Genomic DNA, 20,451 nt, shown 5'->3' on the forward strand with positions numbered 1-20,451 from the left:
ATTTAAAGACTGAATTTCCAAGACTGCATTTTAGGCCACATTCACAATGGTGCGGTGTAAAGGGCGCTTTGTAACTAAACTTACTACACTGGAAGTACTACCTATGCGATGTTCACAGTGCGGAAGAAATGTGCATGTTAACAATGCAAGTGAAGCATGCTTTTCATGGACTGTATGCTTCACTGTACCAAATACGATCGTTTCTGAGGCCAGTGAGATGTATGGTAGGTTCAGACAGAGAGAATACTCACATCGATGTCTTAAGAAGGGGTATATCCGATACATCATATTTTGGTCCACATTGGGATGATCTAGAAAAGTAGTTTGAGCTGCGGTGGTGGGACCTTGGCCATTAATTTAAGAGATAGTTTAAGCACACAGGTGGTATAACTTGGCTAAATTGAATCCCTCCCCCAAGCAGGATGTTTCCTTGTGGAACATGCAATGTGTGCGCGAGTATTGGAGAGGGTACCATATTACCATATTTTTACAGCCAGGATGGCTCTAACAGGTTCTGAACCACTTCTTTCATGAGCTGTACATCTGAAAGCGGGGTGTACACTCTGAGCTGCTCCTGTGCTAAGATATACTGTATGTCCACAAATGAAAAGAGAGTTTAAAGATTGGACTCATGAGCACTTCTGAGATATCCGGAGAGATAAATGTAAAACGTAGATTGGTCAGCATTTTAGTCTTTACCACGGGCGCAGTACCTCAGGTGTTAAGGTTAAGGCAATATACAGTTTGCTGATCTCTAGAGTTTGATATTATCTTGAAGCAGAAGGAGGCGATGTGGCAATATAATATGGGTAATATGATCGCTTTTTGATTAAACAGATTTTTTCATAGCCTCCTTTCTCCCAGATTTTGAAATTTTAAAGATTGGTCTCTCTTGCTGTGGGAGGTCTCTAACATTATTGATTGTGATTTGGTGATGTAGACTCTAAGTGGAGCTGCTCTGCCACACTTTTCTGTATGAGTTAGTCTGTGGGTGAGTGAGTGCCCCCTTAGATAGTGTAGGGAAACTCATGAATATTCATGTGTGGTGGGTTGCTCCTCTAAAAGGACAGGATTCTCTCTTCTCATTGGCCCTGACGAAGCCCACATGATCAGTGGGGGAAACTTGTTGGATCCTCCCATTGGCTGACATATCGCTCAATGCCGGTGGCTGTGTTGCAGACAAGCGTTTGCAAGTTCCATGGTGCTCTGAGAAGCAGTTTTTTTGGCGGATAGTTGGTGTGGCTAGCCCACAGCACCACGGAAGTAGGCTTCCTGTGTTGCCGAAACCTGCTGGTTTATGCAGGTAGACTACGCCTGTAGTACGCTCAGTCAATTCAACCCACTATGTATGTGTGGTAAATTAGGCTAAAATAACCTGAATGTTTTGCACACAAACACTGCTCAACTAATTACTGTTTCAGCCATTTGCTACACACAGAGTATGTTGTTCCTCAGACTTGATCTTCAGTGTTATATAAAGGAGAGGAGACATGATATAGCATTTTATACCAAATTGATATATTTTTTAGCAGGGAAGACCTTTTATTTCCAGACAGTGAAGAAAAATGGTTCAGAAGAGAAGTAAAAAAAGATTATGTATGTCTGAATGTAACAACAATACCTTAATAAAGGAGAGGTCTTTCAACACCATTCATAGTCAGCAACACACTGTGTTGTGTTATATTTGTAGGACATGACACACCTCTAGCCAGGCAACTTGATAGCTGGGAAGCAAGGCAAAGAGTAGATGAGAAGACATTCAAGGGATTCCAAAGAAATTGATCACAGTGCAAAAAGTTGCCCACAACTCCTCCCCCCCCCACCCCCATAACAGACAAGTGGCTAGCCAAGAGGCTGATGATGTGTCTGTACAGCATCATTGTAACGATTGGTGTAACACAGAGAGGATCTGATTACCGGTGATCTGCAGTATCACCGAGAATACAGATATATACCGGATTATTGATGATCTGCAGTATCACCGACAATCAGATACAGTATATCTCTAACCTCTGGACACCTGAGTAATATGAGTGTTTGGTGCAACAGTAATACTTTGAAGAGGGTCCCCGTAAAGGGGATACAAGGTAGTATGGGATACTGCCTGAAGGACAGGCTCCTTCCTCGGCCTGAGGCTCCCAAAGGGGGGGAGTCAGGCTGAGTGAAGGAAGGACCAGAGTGTGAGTGACACCAAGGGTGGGGTGTCACTGACAGATCTGTGAACTATCTCTAAACAGAGGAGATAGTTCTCGAGGTCGGACTAGCCAGGTCGGCAACAGACTGACAGATAAGGTACAAAGACAGAAGGCTGATTCGGTATCCAAGACAGGCAGGGTTTGGCAACGTGATATCAGATATGCGTGGTACCGAATCAGAAAGCAGAGGAATGGTCAGGAAAGCAGAAGGTCATAACAGATAATATACAATGCCTAGTCTCGGTGTGAGCTCCGTGATCATCAACACCCAGGAACTAGTCTGAAGAATAACAGAATGATCATACAAGTCCCTAATCTGGGTGTGAGGTCCGTGATCATCAACACCCTGGAACTAGTCTGACGTATAACAGGTTGGTAACACAAGTCCCTAATTTGGGTGTGAGCTCCTGGATCATCAACACCCTGGAACTAGTCTGAAGTATAACAGAGAAATAACACAAGTCCCTAATCTGGGTGTGAGGTCCGTGATCATCAACACCCTGGAACTAGTCTGAAGTATAACAGAGATATAACACAGAATCTAACAAAAGGTGTGAGTGCTTCCACGTAGTGATCGCAACGGCAGACAACCAGAGAATGACCAGCACCCAGTATATATAGCAAAGCGCTCTCCAGCGCTTCCCCTAAGTGCTGGACCAATGGGAACTGGTTAAATCGTCAGCTGACCGGCTTGGTCAGCTGACTCCCTTCTGGCTGTCATAAAAGTTCTGCCTCTCTGCGCGCACGCGTCTTTCTGAACCTGTGTGGACTATCAGTCCCAGCCACACCAGACATGTGTTGCAAATCACCTGCCGTGCTGGACGCGGAATCTGCCGCACCGCTATCACGGCATCTTACTGGATGTAGGCCTATGCGTGCAAACCGCCACGTTGGGTCGCGGAATCAGCCGCCCCGTTCTGAGTACACGCGGCGGCTTTTCCGCGTTTCCTCACAATCATACTCTGTTACATGGCTGGGATTGGTACACGATCCCTTGGGCCCCCATGTTTTCAGGATATCAAGCTATGTGAACCGTTTCCTTGCTGCACTCCACCCCCCCCCCCTCACACACACACACACACACACACACACACACACACACACACACACACACACACACACACACACACACACACACACACACACACACACATTCCCCTGAACCCATTTCCATTTCTAGCCCATTTATGTTTGGAAATGTTGCAAGTAGGGATCATCAATGAGATGCAAATTATTTCTTCTTCCATTCAAATTTTATGTAAATGTTATGCAGCTTGAACTTTGACCCATACAAATAGATAGGAAGTTGTTTTGATTGATCCAGTTTCAAACTGCATATAATTAACATGAAATTTAAATGCAATGAGAAATTATTTGCATCTCATTGATCATCCCTAGTTATAAGTTGAAACATTGCCTACTCCTTGCAGACCTAAAACCAACAAACATACTGTTAATGACTAGCTGTACATCTACATGTACAGTTAGCCATTAAAGGTATCACCGGAATTGTTGGTTTGATTTCTGCATTTCTGCTCTTCGACTAACATTGGACCACACTTCACTTGCCTACTCCTTGGAAATTGGTTTAGATGCTGGGCCTGATGCGAGCTCTTTTTGTCAAAGCTTCCTGTGAGGTACAGAAGAGGTCTGTTTGCTATTCTATGTCTGGATGCCATGGTGATTGCAGTATTTTCTTTTTTAAATGCTAAGGGCATGGCTCTGGATTACAAAATTCCAGAGTCTGTAAAAAGAAATCTGAGGTGGTCTAAAGACCTACTCTGTATTGTCATTTATATATGGAGAATTTTTGCTTGTAATAGCAGTAGGAAAAGTGACAAGCATCATGGGGCAGGTTCATTAATAAATTACATTTTTATCTTGTATTTTTAAGGCGCGGAGGAAAGAGGTTTTTGTTCAGGAGCGATATGGAAGATTTAATCTTGGTGATCCATTCCTTGCTCTTCAGCGGGACTTTGAAGCAGGTGTTGTTGATAAAGAAAAGAAACCAATCTGTAACAATCCCCTCACTATCTTGGAAGCTGTCATGGCACACTGCAGGAAGATGCAAGAACGCATGTCTGCTCAGCTTGCTGCTGCCGAAAGACGACAAAGAAAGGCAAGTACCGCTCTTTAATATAACGCCTGGTTCCAATGCCTATTTGCCCTTCCCAAATGAATACTTACCGTATGTTTACAGCTGCCCCTGCATATGTCTTCTTTGATGAACATAGGTCAATTTATAGGACGAGCTAGGTTTTTCGCCATGTTGGTGTTTGTTTCATACAGTGAAGTGGCAAAAGCCTGGTCCTCAATCTTTCTTATAATTCCCCCCCCCCCCCCATTTCCAAAATCAGGTTTTTATTATTACACTGTGAAGGAGGTGTCTGAAATATATCAAATTATGAGCAGTGTGTGTGTGTCTAGAATGAAAGTTGTGATACAAACTGGAGTACACTGCAAAATAAACTACTTTTTTCATCTTTATCTTGGGTGCGTTTAACTTTTTTTTTTTTTACTCTACAGCTGTACATTTTAGATCTATTTTTAGGAAGTAGTTTTGCATTCTACTTGAGTTCATTGAAAACCAATATTTTAAATATTTTAAAAATTGAAAACAAAAATGTATCGGATATTAAGCTACTTTTATTATTACTATTATTTGGTGGTCTTTTAGTTAGGAATATATGGGACCCTTAATATGCAATCTATAGAAAAATGCCAAGACCACTCCAGGTGCACAGAAAATTATTATATAGAATTTATATAGCGCCAACATCTTCGGCAGCGTTCTACACTATATATACAGCCTTGTCTCTAACTGTCCCTTAGAGGAGCTTACAATTTAACCCCTACCATAGTCTATTGTACATTGTAGTCTAGAGCCAGTTTTAGGGGGAAGCCAATTAACTTATCTGTATTTTTTTGGGATGCGGGAGGAAACCGAAATACCCAGAAATCCACACAGACATGAGGAGAACATACAAACTCCATGCAGATAGTTCTCTAGCTGGGATTCTAACCGGAAACCCAGAGCTGCAAGGCAAGAGTACTATCCACTACACCACCGTGCTGCCCATCATTATAATAATTTGATAACTTCTGCATGTACTTGCAGGCATTACAAAGCTCTTACACTTTGCCAGTATTCTCAGTTTTGTTAAGTTGTCTGATGTAGAAGAAGAGTTCTAGTCAACGTATGGTAGGAGTCTTAGGCCCGGTTCACATCTAGGTTTGCCAACGTAACCGGCCGTACTGCTGCAGGCCCTAATGTTCCTCACCGTTTTGCTCAGCGAAACTGATGGTTTTGCAGCTACATAGTAACAAATAGAAAACTGACAGTTTACAGCACACTGGCTGTAAAAACTGACAGTTTTTCCTGATCCTGATGGCCGGGTCCGTACGGCTGGCTCCGACACAAATGGTGTCTTTTTATCAGAAAAGACTGTTTCATTTTAAATATACATTAACATTATTTGTTGTGTTAATGGGAAAACTACAGTTGTTGTTTACTTTAAATGTAACTTACAGTACTATAACCTATAAATTCTTCTTTTACTACAGTAAGCTTATTGAAATGCTTTCACTTGCTTTGAATTAGCGCATGCTGCAGATGATCCGCAGTGCTCTATTACACTAGTATAAAACTGTAATGTCATGGATAGCGGTATAAACTGCTGTGGAATGCTTCATATTCTGTAGCATCACTTATCAAAACCTAAAGGGTTAGTGCAATGGTAGACTGCTTCCAGGCTTTATTCAGTTAATTCTTATAAACCAGTTTATTCTTTATCGTAACCTGATGACTTTGTGTTTACTCTCTAAGAGGTATGTAGAAGAAACCTAAAAGTAAGTAAACTGTTAAATGACTGAAATATTCTCCCATGGTCCAGTGATGAGCAACATATGAAGGTTGGATGAGCTTCTCCTTTTTGCTGCAAGTGCAGGACTAACAATAGCTCTGTCACATTTAACTTTTGCTACTTGCAAGCTAACGTAATTGGATCCATTGCTGGTCATTTAAAACTTGGTGTTCTCTGATCATTGTTTACTCAGGGTTTGCCAAGAAAAACCTATACACAAGTTAACCACTTCAAAGTCAAATTACTCCACAGCTATAGCCTAACACATAGATTTCCCTCCAATCATTGTATAAGGGAAAAAAACATTGGTGGAACTTTAAAGGGGAATCTGGAAATATTTGTATTGCTGACAAATGGAAACAGTTGAGAATGTGTATTTTTTTTTTTTTAAATCAGCCTTTATTAAACAATGTATATCAAATACAGACTTTGATTTGAAAGATCATAACAGTGACTGCAGCAAGAAGACACCCCAAACATATAACGTATATTACATTTAAATTGTTCTTTAAGCATGTGGACAGCCCACCCTCCCCCATCTCCATAACCAAATCCCATAATATTAATACTCGTATACGGAATATCTATATGAGAGAGACCACACAGTACCATAACTGAATATCTACAATTGAATAGGCTAAACTTACATTATATAAGGCCTCCAAACAACCTGTCTTGAATTAGGGAGAAGTCTGGTAACCCTGGAGTATCTAACCAGCCTATCCAAATCTTATCAAATTTATGTGCTGCATTTCGGTGGGCATATATAAGCTTTTCCATTTTTAAATATGCATTCACCTGCCCAATCCACATATCTACCGTCGGGGGGCTTGAGTCCTTCCATTTCATTAAAATCAGCTTCCTAGCTTGAAATAGCAGGCGATGTACCATAATTTGAGTGTGCTCCTGTAGTTTTGGCTCAGAGGATAAGCCCAAAATGCAAGCTTGCACTGATCTTTTGGAGCGTTGTTTAGAAACCACATCAATTAAATCCAGAACCTCCCCCCAGTATCTATGCAACTTGGGACAGCGCCATAGCATATGTAATAAGTCACCGTGGTCTCTACTACACCTAGAACAGATTGGGTCCTGTCTAAATTTCATAGAGAAGAGACGTTTAGGGGTTAATAGATTTCTGTGAAGAATATTCAATTGTGACAGTTTCTGAGAGGCATTAGTAGAGACCAGGGGGACATTCTGAAGAATCTCTGTCCAGTCTTCCTCTGGTAACTCACCCAGGTCTTGTGACCATTTCTCATAACAACTAAGAGGGAACCTCCTCAAGAATAGTCCAAGGATCAAAGAGTAGCAGGTTGAAATAAAACCACTACGCCCATCATACTGACTAATTAAATTGAAAACAGGGGATGGTTGTAATCGTAGAGAGTGCAAAGAGCGCTGTTTTTTAACTGCATGTTTTAATTGCATATATTGGAACTGTAGTAGCAATGAGCTGGGTTTCTGGAGCAATTGTGCAATTTCTGGGAAGGGTTTCACTTCCTCTACATTCAATACCTGGACCAATGAGGAGATCCCTCCCCTGACCCAGTCTGACAAGAACGTCAGATGTGAAAGTTCCTCTAACCGGGCTATAGCATTCAATGGAGTGTAATTCGTGATCCCTACAATATCCTGCATAAGACGCACCCTGTTCCAAATCTTCTGCATTAGTGTGAAGCAAGGTACCTTTCCCCCTGACATTCCACATACTCCAGCTTCTAATACTGCATATATTGAACTAGATTTAAAAACATAGTTTAATAGCTTTCTACAGGGATCGGATAGCTCGTCATTTCCCCACCCCACCAAGTGTTGTAACTGAGAGGCTAGATAGTAAACCCAAGGATTAGGTACCGCCAAGCCTCCCTCCTCTTTAGAATACTGAAGATGTTGCAACTTAATTTTAACTCTTCCTTGTCCCCAAATAAAATCCCTAAACATTCTATCTAGAGTTTTAAATAGTTTAAGACGGAGCCATGTTGGAGCATTGTGCAAAGGATAAAGCAGCTGCGGCATAGTTACCATCTTAATTAGGTTTATACGGGCTACCGGTGAAAGTGGCAGCTTAGCCCATGTTTTTAATTTTTGTCGAATTTTAGTAAGCAGGGGAGTTATATTTAGGGTCTCATAAGATTCGATGTCGGATGATATCACTATACCTAGGTATTTAAAGGAACTCACCTTCTGTAATTGCATACATGAGCTTGGCAATATAGTGTCTATCTTGTCAAGAAGCAATAATGACGATTTGTCCCAATTGACAACTAGGCCAGAGAATTTACCAAATGTAAAAAGGGTATGCATTACATTTTCTAATGAACTAGTGGAGTCTTGCAGAAACAACAATGTATCGTCAGCGTATAAAGCGACTTTTTCCTCAATCTCCCCGTATCTAAACCCCTTTATCAATTCATTTGATCTTATCAGTTCGGCTAGGGGTTCTATGGCTACTGCAAACAGCAGGGGCGACAGGGGACAACCCTGCCTTGTGCCCCTGCCTAAACTAAAGGTCGAGGATTGAGTACCGTTCACTCGTAGACTTGCTACAGGTGCGTTATATAAGAGCTTAACCCATCTACGGAAGGATGGACCAAACCGCATTGTCTCCAACACCCTAATCAGATACTGCCACTCGACACTGTCGAAGGCCTTGGCGATATCCAAGGACAATAATGCCCTCTCACCCCTATTATCTGCTTGAAGCTGCATATTTATAAAGGTTCTTCTAATATTAATTGCTGTGGATTTCGCAGGAATAAACCCTGATTGATCTGACTTAACTATGGTAGTGACCACTCTAGCCAGCCTGTTCGCCAAGACCTTCAACAGTATCTTGATGTCAGCATTCAAAAGGGATATAGGCCTATAGGAATCTGCTTTCAAAGGATCTTTTCCTGGCTTTGGGAGGAGTATGATAGTCGCTTCAGCCATGGATTTAGGAAGCCTGCCAGTTTCATACGCCTCATTGAACACCTTAAGTAGACGGGGCAAAAGGGGATCAGAATAGCGCTTATAAAGCTCAATTGGGAGGCCGTCACTGCCCGGGGCCTTATTGCATGGAAATGCCGCCACCGCTATCTCCAACTCCTCCAGCGTTATAGGAGCATCCAACATGGCTCCGTCATTCTCAGACAGCCCAAGTAAGGGTATCTTGTTCAAGTATGATGTCAATTCACACTCTGTATATTCTATTCTAGATTTATATAGGTCCTTGTAGAAACCAAGCAGCTCCTTAGCTATATTATCAGTATCTGAAACTATACTGCCCCCTGGAGTCATTAATGCAGCAATATGACTCAGGGGGGATTGTGCTTTTGTAATAACCGAGAGTAAATGCCCTGTTTGGTCCCCTTGTTCAAAAAATGTTTGCTTAAGAAAAAACCTCTTATGTTTAGCTTTCTCCAATAAATGATCATTCAAAAATTCCTGCGCTTGAACCCATGTTACTCTATTTGTCTCAGTAGGATCCGAAATGAAGGCAGCTTCTGCATCCATTACCTTTTTAGTCAAACTCACATGTCTTTCCCTGGTTCTAGATCTAATCTTATTTATTTCTCTTATGAAAATTCCCCTCAGAAATGCCTTAAAGGCCTCCCATGAGGTTCCATATATACGTGAATCATTATTGTAGTCGAAAAATAAGTTAATTTCTTGAAGAATCTGCGTATGGGAATCCACAAGATTAAGCCAGAATGGGTTCAGTTTCCATGGCAATCGGTGTTTTTGTAGCCTCAGGGGGTTAATCAAAGTGACCTTGATGGGAGAGTGATCTGACAGAGATCGTACTAAATATTCTACCGAACCCACTAGGGGCAGAAGTGCCTGATTTCCGATTGCCATGTCTATCCTAGAGAGAGACATGTGAGTTTTGTTAAAGCATGAATATACGTATTCCTTAGGATGTGTAAGCCGCCATATATCGAATAGTGCCAGCTCGTCAAATAATTTTGCTAATGGTGAAGGCTGACTAGCTGCTGCCTTAGACCTAAATCTATCTAGTTGCTGATTTAAATACATGTTATAATCTCCAATCCATAACATGGGGATATGCATCTTTTCTTGTAGTTGTTCAATAATAGGTTGTAAGCTGGAAGGTGAGAAGGGAGGTGGGATATATATAGCTACAACAATATATTCTATTGAATTAAAATACCCATGAACTATAGCAAATCTGCCCTCAGCATCCACCTGGGATTGAATCAATTGAAATTGAAGTTTCGCGTGGATAAGTATAGAAACCCCCCTGGAATATGAGGTATGTGTTGAGTGGAAGGCTGTGGAAATCCATTTTTTGGAAAGCCATTTCAAGGTCTGGTTAGTTAGATGTGTCTCCTGTAGGCAATAAATTGCTGGGCCTTGTTTTTGTAGAAAAGACAATACTGAGTGTCTTTTATCGTGGTCAGCCAGGCCTCTCACATTCCAGCTTACAATAGAAATATCTGCCATTTATTCCGTTTAGTGTACCACAAATGGGAAAAGTGGACTGCCCCCCCACATTCGAATTAGGTGTCCGCTGCTGCATGCACAGAAAATAACTGTATACCATAACATATAACAAAACCAGAACAAAATATAGTAATTTCCCCCTTTTAGACAGCAAATGGCAGATATTGTGGAAAGCTCCAACAACCAACGAAGCTTTTCCAACTGTATGATCTTATTAGCATTTCTGCCCTGCTGTGGGGATAAGCTGTTGTTCTTGCATAACATCTGTCTCTTGAAGTAAACGTATTAACCTGGTGCAAGTTGGTGTGCAGAAACAGAAATAATTAACATCTCTGCTCCTGCTCCTTTTGCTGAAACGGATAGCACAGTACCATAAATCGTGATCCTGCAATCACGGCAAAGATCAGCTAAACTGATAACAAGATATAACTTATTAAGAAGAGATTGTTCCTTGAAGTCGACTTACATCTCTGCGTTATCCTCATAAAGTATGGATGGCAGAATACCAATTAGGTAGAAATTTAAGCGGATTCCACAGAGTAAGACAAGAGAATAAGACTTTTAGATAGGAGATAGGCCCCGCTGTTTGCTTAATAGATATGGATCATAGTACCTTAGTCATTGTCCGCAGGTAAGTTTTGTTTGAGGTGTTGCTCATTTTCATCAAGCCACTGCGTGGCTTCTTTGGGAGATAGAAAGAAATGGGCCTCATTCAAAGCGATAATTTTCAGCTTGGAAGGATACAGCATAGCATATTGTAGGTTTAATTTCTGTAGACGTTTTTTCACCTCGTAGAACTTTGCTCTCTGCTTTTGAACTTCCGCTGAGAAATCAGGATAAAATGATATTTTATGCTCCCCAAATTGTATGTTGCCTTTCAGTCTTGCCTGCCTTAAGATTGTTTCTCTATCTTGATAGTGGAGTAGTTTAGCCAATACCGGTCTGGGCGCTGCACCTGGCTTAGGTGGGCGTGAGGGAACCCGGTGTGCCCTTTCTATAGCGTATAGCTTGGAAAACGATTCCGCTCCAAACACTTCCAACAGCCACTTTTCAATAAATTCAGTAGGGTTTAGCTTTTCCACCTTTTCCGGAAGGCCCACAATGCGGACATTGTTCCTGCGTAATCGATTTTCCATGTCGTCTGATTTGTCCGTATTAGCTATAGCATGTTTAATAACTTTACGGAGATCTCTTACTACGGGGGCAATGGTGTCTTCAATGTCACTGACACGTTTTTCTAGGGCAGTGGTTCTCTCCCTGACTTTTGCCATGTCCTGCCTTAAAAGTCCCAGCTCCTCTTTTATGCCCCCAGTTTGCTGTGAAAGGGAAATAATGGCTGCATTACAAGTTTGCACAGCCGACAGAATCTCACTTAGAGAGGGCTCTTTATTATCTCCGGATTCATTGGGGGTATCAGCAGGCATATTGTCTTCCATTGCGGCAGGTACTTCTGCTTCAGAAGCAGTTTCCCACACCCCATCCGCAGTGCCTGGGCTTTGTTCCTCCCGCTCTGCCCGCCTGTCTTCCTCCATTCCCCCGTCCACCTTCTGCTGCTCTGCATTTAAGTGTTCGGCCCCCCTCACCGTTTTGGAGTCCTTATGGGCAAACTTTTCCAGGCGAGCTGCAACCTCCTCCGGCTGTGGCCCATGTTTGCGTGAGCGCGTCTGCCGCGGGTCAGCGGCGGCGCCATCTTGCTTTTTCGCCTCTGCCTGGGCCTTCTCCTCCTTGCCCTCCGCCTTCGGCATAGCTGTCCGAGAGAGTTCGGAATACCACCACCCGGATCAGGGAGTCTTCTCCTATGTCTCACACCACGATGGGCGTCTAAGAAGGTATGGATTGCCGCCTTACAGGATCAAATGTAACGGATCAGCGCGGGAGCTCTGTGAGATGCGTGTACTCACATCGCCTGCAGGCCACGCCCCCCGAGAATGTGTATTTTATTCAATCGACTTTAAAAACAAACATATAAGAGACCAAACTGCGCCAACAAAAGGTGAACTTGAAAAAGGCAAGAGCATGCCTTCCACAATGTACATACTGTAGGAAGTTATAACCTACATCATTTGGGTTCCAGAGGTGATATCACACATGTCTACTTGTTTAGCATTGTTCCCAACAGAAACCTCTGTAAATGGCGAATATGCCTTGTAAGACACATTGGGATATTAAACTGTATGCTGGATACTAAACTTATACTACAGTATATGTCCAAATTAGAGTTGTCCAAAGCAAGTCATTTATCCACGTTTGACTCAACTTGCAAATAACCTCCCGAAATGGAACCTGTTTGTAAGTAGGTGACCACCTGTATACATTGTGGAAGGCATGCTGCTGTTTTTCAAACTTCGTAATTTGGTGGCACTATATAGGTATGTTTGTTTTTAAAAGATGATTGAATAAAATATGTTCATAACTTTTTATGTTTGTCAAAGGTAAAGTTATATTTCCGGTTTCTTCTTTAAAGTCCCACCAATGGCTCTTTCTATGTGTACATTGATGAATTAAGGACTATTAAGTAGAATAAAAGCACTCAATGTTAATTAAGGCCTCATTCACACTGTGCAAATTTCAGCAATGCACGTAGCGTGTGATAGGTAAGCATTTTTGAAGTTTAAAGGAATACTGTAGGGGGTCGGGGTAAAATGAGTTGAACTTACCCGGGTCTTCTAATGGCCCCCCCCCCCCCCCCCGCAGACATCCTGTGCCTGCGCAGCCACTCACCGATGCTCCGGCCCCGCCACAGGTTCACTTCTGGAATTTCAGACTTTAAAGTCTGAAAACCACTGCCCTGCATTGCCGTGTACTCACTCCCGCTGATGTCACCAGGAGCGTACTGCGCAGGCACAGACCATGCTGGGCCTGCACAGTACGCTCCTGGTGACATCAGTGGGAGAGAGGACACGGCAATGCAGGTGTAGTGGTTTTCAGACTTTAAAGTCTGAAATTCCAGAAGTTAACTGGAGGCGGCGCCGGAGCATCGGTGAGTGGCTGCGCAGGCACAGGATGTCTGCGGGGGGCCATTAGAAGCCCCAGGTAACAGGTTCAACTAATTTTCCCCCGACCCCTACAGTATTCCTTTAACCTCCCTGGTGGTCTATTAAAACCGCCAGGGGGCAGTGCAGCACTTTACATTTTTTTTTTTTTTTTTTAATCATGTAGCTAGCCTAGCACTAGCTAGGTTGCGGTTTATATATCGTTGGAAAGAGGAGAAAGAGAGCTTCAAAATGGTATGCATCTTTCCATAGTTTCTGCACTGCTCGGAGTCCCTTTAAAGAAATACTGGGATAAACTTCATTTATATAAAAGCAGCTCTAGAAGGAGCCAGGATATAAAGTTCATGCATTCTTTCACTCTCTGCTTCAGCACTTTCATATTTCTGGTTGAGTCCACATAGATAACCTTCTTCAACTCCCATATAGAGTAAGGCTGCATTTCCACTTGTGCGGTGTGGAATCGCCGGGAAATTACTGCAGACGAAATCGCATGCGGGTGCGATTTTGCATGCGTTTTTCCCGCGATTTCGCATGCGATTTCGCATAGGGTAGTAGGTGGGCGATTTTAACCATGTCACTGCCTGTGTAAATTAACATTCCCTCCTATGCCAAAACCGCATGCGATTTCCCTATTAGATACATTGTATGCGATTCGCTTAGCGGTGTGCGGGGAGCGAATTCTGACGGCTCTTCCGTGCAGATTTTCCCCGCACACAAAAACGCTCTGCACAACGCACAAGTGGAAACAGACCCATCCACTTGTATTGGCTGTGCGAATCCGCATGCGGACAACGCATGCGGATTCGCTATAGTGGAAATGAGCCCTAAAGGTCAGTGCCTTAGCAGTCTCTTAGGGAACCTGTGCAATTGGAACATTCAACAAACACAATACTTGCATGGGACATGGTCTGATTGGCTGTGTTTCCTTAGGAAACAACCTGCAGTAATTGTATAGGCTGCTTTCATCGGGCCCTAATTACACAGGTGTTCTGTCTCAGGGCAGAAGTCTTCTATGATATATTTATTCTGATGTTGATGTGTCTTTCAAAGAAAAAGGTAAAAATAAATATATACTTTACACTACATTTTTTGTGGCCAGAAATGCAAATTCCTGCAAATACTGAAAGTAATGTTTCATCATTCTGCACTGCTCTTAAATTGGCAGTGCTAGCTTCTCCCAGTTGGTGTTGTTGCAGTAGCACATTTCTCTTGTCCTTTACCTGCCTATGATGACTCCTCATTCTAGGTAGATGGTGTCTGGGAGCAATAAGTACTTTTCAACTTGCTATTCAAACAGCAGATCTAAGTATATTTAATAATGTATTTGTCTAGTTACAAGTATGCCCCCCAATCTATCACAGCTCAGATTAAAATACTAAAGTGTTTGAACAGTCATTACTGTTATATCTGCTACACTGCTGGTTCAGATGGCTTACTATTTAGATGATTTTGAAATGACTGGTGCATTTCTACAGCCACTGGTGTTGTAACCCATCCCTTGACCTGAATAACCAAATCTAAAAGAATCACAGTGGCTGTCACATTACTGTAGGGTTTGATATGTTTGTGTTGTCTTCAGTAAGGCTTTACTTGGTTAGTCAATACAACTGGTTCTCATTTCAAAATCTTGTCTTAAAATATAACTATAGTCACAGAGGTGTTATAGCCTGCAAAATTATCTTTGAAATTGTTTGTGCTGCATTCTGTAATTTGCCATGAGCTACCGTATTGCTGTCTGATGCTGTATGCATAGCATCTGATCGTATTGCTGTATGCATAGCATCTGATCGTATTGCTGTCTGATGCTGTATGCATAGCATCTGATCGTATTGCTGTCTGATGCTGTATGCATAGCATCTGATTGGAGGAGGATAGCAAGAAACATTTTTGAAATCTCTTTTGAGTGAATTTACAACAATCATTGAAACTTTCAAGTCAGACTTGGTTTTGAGTAAAATTGATATGAAGTGTTGAAAGCTTGAAATTTTAATATATATATATTATTTTTTTTTACACTCAGCTCGAGGCAGAGAAAAGTCAGCTACAAAACCTTGAACAAGAGCACAAAAAACTGTTGGCTCGCCTGGAGGAAGAACGCACCAAAAATAAACATGTGGTCCTGATTCTGGTGAAGGAATGTAAACTGTTGTCTACTAAAATAGTCGAAGAAGCTCAAAAGCTTGAAGATGCAATTTCGAAGCTAGAGTTGGAAAAGAAGAAGGGTGCTGAGCTGGAAGAAGCACTTGCTGCTGAAAAACAAATGCGATCACAAATAGAAGCACAGATGGAGGCTCAAATTCAAAAACAACTTTTAGAGTTTGATACCGAAAGAGAGCATCTCCGTGCCAAGCTCTCTCAGGAAGAAGCACATACCAAAGAACTCCAAGATGAAATAGACAGAATGAAGAAAATCATTGAACAGTTGAAGCTGTCAAGAGAAGAAGATAGTAAAGCAAATATACCAGTTCTGCGCAAGAATAAGGATAAGCACCCTTTGCCTGGATGTGGGTCACGGTCAGTTTCTTGCCAGACAAACACATTAGGAGTAGATAATGACTCTGAACATAGCAAAAGGCCTCCTTTAACTTTGCCAGCCAAACCATCCATTGCCAACCATAACATAGGAGGCAGCACAAAGACAAATGTTTGCACAAATTCTGCATTTGCAAAACCAGCTACAGATAGACAAACTGCTCTCAGTGATTCCTTTACAGGTCTTCCTACAAATTTTAACAGGACAGAAGAGAATGGCTGCTCTTCAGATGGGACAAGTAGCTCATCTTTGTACCCAAACATTCCTTTTTGTACCTCTCCAGCTTCGCCAAGTTACTTGTCTCAGTCTATGCAGAGCTTACATTCACCTTGTACAAATCTTACTGTAAATTCAGGTGTTAGTCCTCGCATCCAGGCTGCCAAGTTTAAGTTTCAGGCAAATGCCAATGAGCATGACCAAAATGGAAATACAACTCAGATTTCTCAAACAAGAGAAATGTCTCCCAACAACCGTGAAAATTTAGCTGCAAAACAAATGGCTCGAAATACTGTGACTCAAGTTCTTTCTAGGTTTACAAGTTCTCAAGCTGGTGCACAAATTAGACCTGGGTATTCTCACCCAATTGAAACAGGCACATATCCCCCTGTAGCTGGACGGGGCGGCCACCCATCCTTAGCACTAAAATCAACATCCGTGTCAAGAGTTGATAGGGGAAACCCCCCACCTATACCTCCAAAGAAGCCTGGCCTTTTACAGACTCCCCCGGCACCACATCATCCTTTAAAAACTCCACCAAATATCGGGGGGAAGATTGACCATAAGCCCATTACATCTGCTCCTTCCACATCAACACATGGTTTCAGGGTAATAAATGAGGAAACTGTGTCTAAGTCTTCTCCTCAGCTGCCACCAAAACCATCTATAGATATACCTGTGGCATCTGCAGGCTGTGTCATACCAGCCATAGGCACATCACAGGTGGGTGCTTGGCCTTCCCAGTCCCTTGGATGGAACGAACCTGCATGTTCAGAAAGTTCCCCTGTCATTCCCACAACCATTGCCTGTACTTCCTCCATACACCCTGTTAGTGCCTCATCCTGTAGACCATGTGATTCAGACAGCCTCCTGGTAACAGCATCAGGTAATGGGACAACGGTGTTGCTGTTTTCTCTACCATATATTACACTTTTTGAGTACTTGTTTCTTAACTGTCATTCTTTAGAAAAAGTCTTTTCATAGCTCATTTTACTCTCTTTTCATACATGGGGTATGAGAATCTGTCTTAACAGGGTACTCGGTTCCTCATCTGCACTGTGTCTTCATAGAAATCCGACCTCAAAGGCTGCATTTCTTATGCAGATGATTTGTGCATATGGAAACAGTCCTATAAATAGCATGATATGTCATTCAAAATATGCAAAACAGACTGGCACAAAACAATGCCTTGGCTGTATATCTTCATATTAATGAGTTGAATTTGTTTCATTTTTTATATATTTAAAATGAATGCCTTAATTGGAGCATAGCAGTAAGAAATATTCAATTTCTGTACTATAGAATGCAGTGGGACCTCTTGATCCTGAGATAATGCACCATTGATCTCCCTGAGATTAGTGCTTGAGAGATCTCTTTTAGCCATAGTCTTTTACAGCTACGGATACTTAAATTTTCATTCTCATCAGCTACACTGAAAGGCATTGAAGGACAAAGACAAAGCATGCAACTGTAATAGGGACTAAGCAATAGACAGCCTAGTACATAGAAAACAACCTGCTGCAAGGTTTTCTCCTGTTAGCTATCTGCCATATTCTGACAGAAACAGTATGCATGAAATAATTCTAATAAATTAATTGCATGCATAGATTTATAACTTTTCTGGATTGCCGCAAAATGAATAACTTGTTTTTTGCTTTGGCATGGCGGACAGGATTGTTGGAATTGCCTTTAAAAAACGTTGAACCATCACAACTATCGATTTCTACATTCTTTCTTGTAATGCTTATGGCGCTAGTGCTGCGTTACAACTGGCAAACTAATAGCTAGGTTTGTTGTTCTGCTCCATGGCATGCTATAACTTTATCTGCCAATAGTTCAAAGTAATATGATGTGAGGAAACCAGGATAGTAGCGCCCAAGTATTTATATTGATATGTAAATGTGTAATTCAACAAAAGTTTTTTTAATAAATGAATTGTTGGAAAATCGCATATACCCGACTTGACTATAATAGTAAGGGTTGTAAGGCAGCATTCTTACCATGGTTTAGTGCCTTGGATCATTTTAAGGCTATGAAACGCAGAGCACTATTAATCATCACATTATAGTTGGTTTATATGCTCTGTTTTTTTTGTTCCTTTTTTTTTTTTTTTTTACTAGGAGTGTGGAAGGGGTGCAGATATTTGTGGTTGCCATAAGGGCACTGTAAGAGTGACCTTAAAGGGGAACTGAAGAGAGAGGTATATGGAGGCTGTCGTGTCTATTTCCTTTTAAGCAATACCAGTTGCCTGGCAGCCCTGCTGATCCTCTGCCTCTAATACTATTAACCATAGCCCCTGAACAAGCATTCAGCAGATCAGGTGTTTCAGTGGTTCAGCCTTTAAAGTCAGATCTGACAAGACTAGCTGCATGCTTGTTTCTGGTGTTATTCAGATACTACTGCAGAGAAATAGACCAGCAGGACTGCCAGGCAACTGGTATTGATTAAAAGGAAATAAACATGACAGCCTCCATATAGCTCTCTCTTCAGTTCCCCTTTAAAGAGGAACTTTAGCGAAAAGGGGAAATAATGAATTGATACATTGCAAGGAGAGAATTTGAAAAATAAAAGAAAAATCAAGAAATGATTGATAATCGCCATTAAATTTGTTCATATTGTTTGATCCACAATGAGCTTGCACATAATCATCTTTAATACAGGCAGACAAGAAAAAAAGTAGACAGCACCAACTGCCATTATTTATAACCAAACCCACTAACATTGTGATAAGCTAAAAGGTTGTTTTTTTATAGATATACATATCCACAGAGGGAGATACTGGTTGCTTGGCAGTTGGAAACATTTATTGCCCACAATGCATCAAGGTTCATAGACAGGAAACTGTCAGGACCTAGGTCCTGATATCACACTGTGGGAGGGGTTTCACCACAATATCAGTCATACAGACCCCTGCCTGATGATTTATTAGAGAAAAGGTAAAGCTTTCTCATGGGAAAGGGGGTATTAGCTACTGTTTGGGATAAAGTTCAATCCTTGGTTACAGTTCCTCTTTAAGTGGAGCAGTTTAGTATAAAATGTTTTTGGGGAACTGACTACCGGTATTTATATTTGGTCGTGTTATGTAGCCTTTCTCCTAAGAGTAGTTCTCTAATTGTAGAACGGTCCAATTTAGCCAGCGGGGGAAGTGGGTCTACCCAATTCAGTTTTGTGTTTTATCCCACTGATTTGTAATGGCAGACTCTGGTAAAGTGTGAATGAGCTGCTGATTAATATCTTAAGCTACGTTTCAAATTTGTGTTTGGACTAAAGTTGCCTTTTCTTCTTATTCCTAGATTTGCCATTTTCCATCAAACAGTCTTGGCATACTGTGCTCTGCACTTGTTCATGCAGTTTTGAAAAAAGCAGAACATTCTGCCAATTAGGAGGCCAAGCTTCACATAAAAATTCACAAGCATTTGCGTTGATAGAAGTTAGGTCAGTAACTGAAACCGCTGTCTTAATGTAATGGTGCCAAACCGGCTTGCTCTACGACTCTTTGGAGCCTTTATTCATAGCTCCTAACCTTTATTTTTTGTTTGCTTAGCAATATGTTTTATGACACTACTTACATTTCTGCCTATTTAGGATTTTTTTTTTGTGTATGGTCAAGCCTAAAGTGCCTTTAAGAACCACTAAACCCAAAATGCAAATTTTCTTAAGGGACAAATTAGATCCTCATCTAAATAGGCCAAGAAGTATACGTTTTAGTATATAGGCAAAACTTTCTTAATAACAATCACAGATATGTGTGAAAAGAGGTTGTAATTTACTCCTAATTGTGAGGGCTATCAGTGCACACATGCAGTTAGTATTTTTTAAGGATATCACAGAAAATGTATCCTTCATAAATGAACATAGTATGACTATGACTCAGTGTTGCTGTATTTGGTTGTGTTTGGTGATCATTTCATATTGTAAACTCCCTTCTGTCACCACCAATTAAGCATTTTGTAGGAGGGAAGCAGTCAGTTTGACGTTTTGACCACTTGCTATAGTTTCCCTGCTTCCACTCTGCATAGAAGTAACATTAGACTCAACCAAGTGGCATATGTAGGCACCTTTGGAGTAAGGGTATTCACATAAGTAAGGGAACAGACCAAGGAAATTTGTATTTTTAAAGGGAATATATAGTGTGTTGTACACATTTTAATTTGTTCACTTAATATTTTATTTAGCAGTAGAACATGTTTATGAACAGTTTTAGG

At 41.5% G+C, this 20,451-nt stretch overlaps 1 protein-coding gene and 1 long non-coding RNA gene across 4 annotated transcripts in view; one reads left to right on the plus strand and one right to left on the minus strand.

Annotated features, from left to right (window-relative positions):
• Positions 1-20,451, plus strand: part of CTTNBP2 (cortactin binding protein 2) — a 167,317-nt gene that overhangs the window by 61,108 nt on the left and 85,758 nt on the right. Inside the window, 2 exon segments of the mRNA XM_068276424.1 lie at positions 4,090-4,314; positions 15,518-17,132. Of these exon segments, the coding sequence (XP_068132525.1) occupies positions 4,090-4,314; positions 15,518-17,132 (1,840 nt within the window).
• The window catches only part of LOC137563682 (uncharacterized), a 43,388-nt gene that overhangs the window by 5,959 nt on the left and 16,978 nt on the right, over positions 1-20,451 (minus strand). For all 3 annotated transcript variants that reach the window (XR_011030406.1, XR_011030407.1, XR_011030405.1), the window contains exon 3: positions 1,622-1,724. This is a non-coding gene — a long non-coding RNA (uncharacterized lncRNA). The remainder of the gene's footprint in view (positions 1-1,621; positions 1,725-20,451) is intronic.

This window comes from Hyperolius riggenbachi, chromosome 3 (assembly GCF_040937935.1).
Source record: "Hyperolius riggenbachi isolate aHypRig1 chromosome 3, aHypRig1.pri, whole genome shotgun sequence".
Taxonomy (NCBI): Eukaryota; Metazoa; Chordata; class Amphibia; order Anura; family Hyperoliidae; genus Hyperolius; species Hyperolius riggenbachi.